General features: G+C 29.5%; 1 protein-coding gene across 1 annotated transcript; it reads left to right on the top strand.

The window, feature by feature from the left end:
- The first annotated feature begins 404 nt into the window (after positions 1–404).
- LOC137805956 (short-chain dehydrogenase virD) lies at positions 405–1,378 on the top strand. The gene has a single exon (XM_068605833.2). The coding sequence runs from the start codon at positions 405–407 to the stop codon at positions 1,242–1,244; it is 840 nt and encodes a 279-aa protein (XP_068461934.1). The 3' UTR covers positions 1,245–1,378.
- Positions 1,379–8,642: the final 7,264 nt, after the last annotated feature.

The raw sequence follows: 8,642 nt of genomic DNA, 5'->3' as shown, positions 1-8,642 counted from the left end.
TAGAGCGTCTTGGATTGTTTAATTCATCACAGTGGCTCATTAAAAGCTGAAAAAGTCTTGCGCATATGGAACCATGTTTGTGGCGAAATGTGTGCATCAGAAAGTGACAGGATGCATACCCATCACTGCAGCCATAAAGAAAACAACTACAAATCTCCATCATACTGCAGACATAAAGAAAACAAGTCCAACGTACGTAGCCGGCAGACGGATAATCCAAGAAGATACAAGAAGCATAACAGCATATGTTGCAAAGAATATTCTTTATCCTAATGATGTGACGAAAAAATGAGCTAACAACATAGGATAATTTATAATAAATTAGTTTTCTTATTATTGTTACATCTGATTTCATCTATATAAGAGGATGAGAACCCAAATATTGAACCAGAAGTACAACCAAAATGAGTGAACGCAAAATAGTTCTAGTGACTGGCTGTGCCAAAGGTGGCATCGGCTACGAGTACTGTATGGCATTTGCTGAGAAAAAATGCCACGTTTTGGCCTCTGACATCTCAGCACGGATGCAAGACATGTCAGATTTGCAGTCAGATAACATAGAGACATTTGAGCTTGATGTGTCTTGTGATGAAAGTGTGTCTTCAGCTGTGGCCAATGTTATATCAAAACATGGTCGGATAGATATATTGATTAATAATGCTGGAATAGGTAGCACTGGGCCATTGGCTGAGTTGCCACTTGATACAATTAGAAAGACTTGGGAAATTAACACACTGGGGCAACTAAGAATGGTGCAGCATGTGGTGCCTCACATGGCTATGAGAAGAAGTGGGAGTATAGTAAATGTTGGCAGTGTGGTAGGCCAAGTTTCAACCCCTTGGGCAGGGTCTTATTGTGCTAGCAAGGCTGCAGTGCATGCCATGACAAACAGTTTGCGCCTAGAACTTAGGCCTTTTGGGATCAACGTAGTTCTAGTTTTGCCAGGCTCTGTGAGATCAAACTTTGGGAGGGCCAATACGGAGAGATTGGGTAATTATGAGTGGAAGCTTTATAAGGACTTTAAAGAGGTCATTGAGGAGCGAGCTAGAGCTTCTCAGGGTGACAAAGCAACGGATGGTAGAGTTTTTGCTACACATGTGGCTAAAAAGGTTTTAAGCCCTAAACCACCAAAGCAAATTGTTTTTGGTCACTTGACTCCTTTGTTTGCCTTTCTCTCTTGGTCTCCCCTCTGGGTCAGAGATCTGTTTTTCTCAACCCGTTTTGGCCTAAGGAAAAAAGTTTAAGGTTTCGGTTCAAGTAATAGTGATGATGTATAAACATCTTTAAATACTATACACTTCATCAACATATCTATTGTCTTTTACTATTTTTTTTTTCAATCATACCTATTTATCTCCTCTACCTGTGTGTTAATAAGTTTGGTGTGCATTTAACTTTTCTCATCTGTATCACTTCTTTGTGATCAAACTATTCCTCTATTTAGTGATAATTAAATGTTGTAAGATCTTACATTTTATTTTTCAATTCAAATATTATTCATTATAAGAAAATGTAGTATTACCAACGAACAAATTTAGTAGATAAGATGAAAACTTAGTCAAAGTGAAGGTAAAAACTTTATCGGTATAACGTTTGTTGGTAAATATTACTAACGAATTTTGTCAAGAAGTTGTTGATATATCTCACCAATATCAACTTATCGACAGAAAATTTTTTCGGTAGTTACCAATGCATGCCCGTTTGTAAGTTGATGCAGTAGATGCAGTAAAATTCGCAACTCAATCATGTATGATGGAATTATCAAAGATTTTATCTTTTCGAACTTTGTCCGTAACTCATTATAAACTCGAAAAACAAAGAAAAGATGTGTACGAACGAATTGATATATCTAAATTTAATTATCCATGAATGCATTCATTAATAATTATCGAAAGATAAATCTTAGTAAGTTAATGTGACTAACATTTATGAATACAATTATTGACTCTCTTTTTCGATAGTATAATAATTTTTAAAACCTAGACTTGTAAAAGTGAATTAAAACTACAATTAAAATTTTAAAACAACACCTAAAATACAGATGAATTCATGAATAAAAAAACTAACTACAACCATTTGACCGTCTACAGGACAAGGTCGTCTAACAGTAATAGTGCAAAACTAAACATCTAATGAAAATATAAGAGGTAAGAATGTAAAAGTGCATAAATGTAAATTAAATAAACTATAAACAATAGAAATTAAAAAGAGAAAGAAAAAAAATTCTTAAACCACGAAACAATAGAACTTAACAGAGACCATCTAATAAACTACAAATTTTAAAAATGAAAATAGAACATGCTTGAAATCGAAATTGCAATTGAAATGTAAACGCAAAATTGTAAATGTAGAAATTTAAAGGAATTATAATAAAGAGAAGAAAACTTCACTCAAAAAACGCAAAATAGTAAACAAAGTCATTATCAAGTCATCTTCAACCTTGAATGCAAGAAACTCAAATATGGGGATTACTTGTTTAATGAAGAAAACATTGAACCAATCAATTTGTATATTTAAAGAAAAAAGTTTTCATTCGAGAATAGAATTCTAAAATGATTTCCAAGAAGAAAACAATTTGAATAGAACATCGTCTACCACGGTTTCATATTCGCTATTACCCATTTCAAGAATTCAATTATCTTCCAAATGTAAAGTTGTGGAAACAAAAATGGTGAAGAAAAGTAAAAGATGATAAAGTAGAAGTACTTGAATAGGCAAAAATTGAATTGCATAAAGATATATTACAAAGATATCATACACTAGATTGTCTTTTAGCTCCTAAAACGTCTAACGCAAAAATACTTATAAAATGAAATAAACCTATAACAATAAGAACAAATCAAATGTTATAATCCACTCGAAGATTTTTATTATATTTATTATTAATATTATTAATATCATTTATATTATTAATATTATTAATATCATTAATATTATTAAAATTATTAATATTATTAAAATATTAAAATTATTAATATTATTAAAATTATTATTATTATTATTACAATTATTAATATTATTAAAATTATTATTATTCTTACAATTATTAAAAATATTTTGTATGTAATACTTTAGATACGAATACAATCCGTATGTAATTTTTTTAAAAAAATTTAATATTATAATTTTTTGTTTAATTAAATTAAAAGAAATAATTAAACTCAAATTACTTTTTTAATTTAATTATAACAACGTAATAAATCTTAAAATTATTTCAATTCTCTATATCCGTATGAAAAAATTTGTATGTAATGTTCACTTTTGTATGTAATGTTCACTTTACAAATAGATTTGGATTCGAATGTAAAAACTCATATGTAACGCTCACTTTACATACAAATCCAAATCCGTATGTAATGTTTACTTTATATACGGATCTGGATCCATATGTAAAAATCCGTATGTAACACTTATTTTACATACAGATCGAGATCCGTCCGTATGTAACAATCTGTATATAATGCTCACTTTACATATGGATCCAGATCCGTATGTAACGTCACTTTACATACGGATTCAAATCCGTATGTAATGCATTACATACGGATTTGAATCTGTATGTAATAATCGGTATGTAAATAACAAATTTCTTGTAGTGTAAGTTTTGTACTTTTGAACCTTAATTTTTGTAATACCCAAGTGTATTTTATTCTCTTCTTCTTTGAACACTGTATTTTTGTATTTGTGTGTAAAGCAGTTTCAGAAAGGTGTTTTTGGAAACTGTGGTGTTTGCCGAAGAATAGTTTGTGTTCTTGAAGGGTTCAAGATCATTCATCTTGGTGTGTGGTTTGTAATCTAGGTTTGATTACATAATAAATTCGCAGTGGTTAGCTGAGGACCGGATGTAACTCTTGGTTAAGAGTGAATCAGTATAAACATCTTGTGTGATTCTCTCTATCCCTACACTCATAAACTGTTTTAACACTATTTTAAATTTTGCTGGTATAAACAACTGATTGTTTCGTGAAAACAACTGGTTGATTTTCTGAAATTAAACTTAAAACTAAAATTTTATTGAGTTGAAAAGAAAATCAATTGGTTGATTTTCAAAGTTTTTCACTGTACCTTCAGTCTTTTTGTAAAAATCTTTCAAAAACAATTCACTCATCCTCTTGTCTAGGGCACTAATGGTTATAGATTTTATGTTTAATGAGTTTGATTTCCTATAATAAATATTAACAAATGTAAATAATAAAAACATTAATAATAATAAAATTAATTATTATAACGAATCTAATTTTTAGGTAAATCCTATTTTTGAAGTAGTGATTTTGAAATAATATTTAAAATAATTCAAACATTACAATTTAGGACTAAATTTATTTAGTTGTAATGGTATTATTAATAAAATTTGTTGAATCCATATTTTATATATTTTTTTTAATTTTGATTATCTAACAAAAATTAAATAAATAATTAAGCTCTATGGTAGATTTTATTAGTGATTTATTTAAACTAAGTGAAAAATATATAAAAATATTCACTTAAGAAAAGTGAATTGCTTGCTCAAGGTAGAGTGTAAAGAGTTAAATTTTGAAAAAATAAAGTTTGCTTAAATAGACCGCTTAAGTAAAAATAGATAAATAATTGTATCATTGAATGATTTGAGTCTTGCTTAAACAAACAACTATGACTTGATAAAATGACACAAAATATCTTGGAGAAGTGATACTTTTCATGTAAACTATAGACCGACTTGAAAATATAATTATTTATTTTAATGAATTTGAGAGTTAGAGTACTTGTAGACTTTCTAAGCTTATAATCTTAACTTGAAAATATAATCCGTCATTAAAATATAGAAAGTAAATTTATGATTAGGTTTTTTTCTAGTTTTATTTATCAAAAAAACTAATTAAATGCGGATAATTAAACATTAAAAACATGATAAACAAGATGCAATGCTAAAACTGTGTGTGGGGTCCTCCTTAAACTTGAAAGGATCTATCAACTTGGTGAAAATTTTGAAGTAAAAAACTCATCCATGAAGACGCTTGAAAACAATGGAAAATATATTTAGTACTAATCCAAAAATGTAAAATAACTAGTATGTTGACCCGTGTTTTAAATATTTAATATTTAAATGATAATATTATAATAATAAATCTATATAGAGTTAATTACAATTATAAATCAAAATTATATGAATTATTAGTAAACAATTTAAGAATAAATAGTATACTACATCATTTATTACGAAAATGTTATAATAAGTAGTATCATTACAAAAAAAAATTATAATTTACCAATTAATTATTACATACATATACAAATTTGTAAATAAATTCAACTATAATCACGGATATATATTTATGGATAAAATATGATTACTGACGAAATTTTGTCAATAAATAGTACAAGTGATATATATTTATCGATAAAATATAATTACTGACGAAATTTTATCAATAAATAGTACAAGTGATAAGTTTTATAATTATCTGTTAGTAAAATTTATCGGTAATTTTTACAAGTGTTTATCCATCAATAAAATTCTTTAAAATATTATTATTAATAATAATTAATAATAATAATTATATTATTATTATTAATAATATTAGTAATGTTATTAAAAATAATAATATTGATAATATCAATATTAATAATTAAATAATTATTATATGATCCTAAGGTTTTCCTATAGCAGCTGTTATATAGATTCTATCTTTATTCATAAATCTGGTTTCGATTCCGTATAGCTGTATGTTAATAATTTCTATTTCTATTTCTGTTATGTAGATAAATCAAAATTGAATTAATTGAAGTTGCAGGGTGGGAAGTATAAGAATATGTTAAAAAGTTAGAAAAATTTTATTTGCCAGTAATTTGTTCACTCTAATAATGAAATTTTGAAATAAAAAATAATTTTAAAAATAAAATAATAATATTGTTAATTATGAAGTTAATGTGGGTTACATCTAAGAATGGAAACTTATGATAAGTGGAAACAGAAATGAGAAGGATGGTGAAATGGAAAGAATGCATTATTTGTGGTTGAGTGTGTTGAGATGTGAACAGAGAGTGATGATTAGCACAATCAAAAAGAGGGCCTCTTTCTATTTCTCAACATTCCTCCTGGTCTGCTGCTACGTCTTTCTTTCACTGCCTAACTCCATTTCACATCTCTTTTCTCTCTCAACACCATCATACGCTCTAGAATTCCTGTCTCCATGAATTTGGTCACGCAAATTTGCATGCAAACTAATCATTATACTCATCCATCAAACGGAATCTCTATCTAAACCTACCTTTTTAACAGGCCCCCCTCCTCTCTCTCTATACATATTATATAAAAAATGACACACATACACCTCATTTCTTGGGTGCAGCACCAAAAGAACAAAAACAGATAATATAAAAAATGCCACAAAATAATTACTGAAACAAAACAAATAGTTAACTAGGACCAGTAACTGAGATGAAAAGGAAAGTAAGTATATACACATCGCACCAGTAAAGAAACGTGATTGTGGTTTACGTGAAAAAACGATTGGGAAAGGGCTTTAATTTTCTTCAAACTTCATACCTTTCTCATTGTTTTGGATCTTGGAATATTAGACAAGAAGTAGACTCTTCTTGTTTTATTCTGCTACAGATCGTAAGTGTGAATCACTTTACTGTCTACCTATAAAATCTTCATTTTAAGATCGTAAGTTATTCCACTTCTTCTTTTTTATTTTACTTTTTATTGCTCTACATAAAAATGTTGAAGTAAGGTTTTCAAAAATCAATGACTAGTACACAGATGTCATAAAGTCAACTAAAGTAACTTACGCTTTTGACTTTAAAAATTAAAGTGAAATTTTTTTCTTTCTCAAGTGTGTACATATTCTTTTATTTAACGAATATATTTATTTGGTTTCAGTCTCAGATATAGTTGATGATAAATGTATTTTTAATTAGCAAGGCACAATGATATTTACTTTTAATTATTTAAAAAAATGTTATTAGCGGTTATCTTAAGTGGGTGTTGTGATTCATGTGAAAATAGTCTAGTTTGGCAAAACCAGAAACCAGACTTTATTAGTGGGATTAACCAATTGGCTAAATGTCTGGCAAGAATTGTACAAAAAATGTCTTGTAGGACTTTAATCAATGTATGCATCACATGAAAGTAAGTTTAGTGATGGTGAAGTTGATTGTCCCACACTTCCACTACATAGAATAAATTTAAATCCGCTTATCTTTATTAAGGGCCATATCACTCCATCATATCAGGAATATATGTATACTTCGAGAATGCATGCTTTATCACAAGTTACTCTACTCCTATGGTGAGTTGCTATTTATTTGCCTCACCAAAACGCACACTTTTCACGTTAATGGTTCCAATTTTCAATTGGATTTGCTCCACAAAAAATGGCACATTCTCCCTCAGCTGCTCTTGGATAAAATTCACCCTCTCTATATTTCAATGGGAAACCAACAAAAGATCCATGGAGGAATGTGCAAAATATATAAGGCAGGGTGTATACCGAGTTGGAGAAAATAACAATAAAAGGTCATGAAATGGAAGTTTTTGTGGTTGCCATAACTAATGTGGTGATATAGAGAGAATACGATTATCCACTCGCTAGTTTCCCTGTTGAAGAATGTTAGTGACTTCAGCTCTCTCACTTTTTGTCTTCATGCATCTATTGATTGACTACAATCCCGGTTACCCATTAAAAATTAGAAACTTGCACCTCAATAATTTAATATTACTATTCTATTTATTTATACCAAAAGTACTCCTATTCTAGATGCTTGATGAGTGGCGTAGCCAATCATGGTAACCCAATTAGCATTGGGCCAAATTAGATCACATCGTCTATATATCATAATTTTCCTTTCTAGTCTTTTCTTCCGTATTCCTCTCCATGCTTTGACTTTATAAAGCACCCTTCGCCCTAATTACTCGTGTTAACATTCCTGAAACTTACTCTACCATCATCATACTGCACCTTTTCTTTTCTTCATTGCCAACAATTTTTAGGTGGCCTACAACTTCTAAGACCAAGTATCATCAATAACCCTGTATTAATTACTGCCACTTTTTTTCCCATAATCGCTGTTTATAGAACTACAACGATTAATAACTAATAAAGTAAGATTTTAATTGCGGTGACATCACGGTTCAGGTTTCATTACGATTTCTATAACAGTTGCGTTATTCCGGTTTCAGTGTTAGCTTCAATTAAACGTGGATACACTTGAACTGAACGCGTAAACATGCTGTAAATTTTTGTGCTGTAGCTTTCGGGTCCTTTAGTTGTTTGATGTAATTTGATGCACAAGAAACATATCTTCAAAGTCAGAAAGTGTTATGAAACAATTGTAGATAAATGTAATTGAAGAAGTAACAGTTAATTACAATTTTAACGAGGTAAGAAACTTAAAAACTCTTGATATTAGAAAGTAATTGAGAAAGAGGTGAATGGGCAAAAGAAAATGAGTGGCAGTGGTTGAAATTTGAAATATAAGTGTAATTGGCTGCATTGGAGGAAGGGGAAGTGGTAAATGTGCGTTTGAAAAACATGGGCAAAAAGGGGAGAGTCGGTAGCCCACAGCAGAGCAGAGGTTATTTGCAGTGGAGGACAAGAAAATTGGAGTTTAAAGAAACGACGTCAAGAGCCAACCCCTATAACTCTTGGGTGGCAGAT

The sequence above is a fragment of the Phaseolus vulgaris genome, chromosome 3, assembly GCF_051622355.1.
Source record: "Phaseolus vulgaris cultivar YP4 chromosome 3, ASM5162235v1, whole genome shotgun sequence".
Lineage (NCBI taxonomy): Eukaryota > Viridiplantae > Streptophyta > Magnoliopsida > Fabales > Fabaceae > Phaseolus > Phaseolus vulgaris.
The sequence above is the reverse complement of the archived record's forward strand: the minus strand, read 5'-3'. Positions and strand labels throughout refer to the sequence as shown.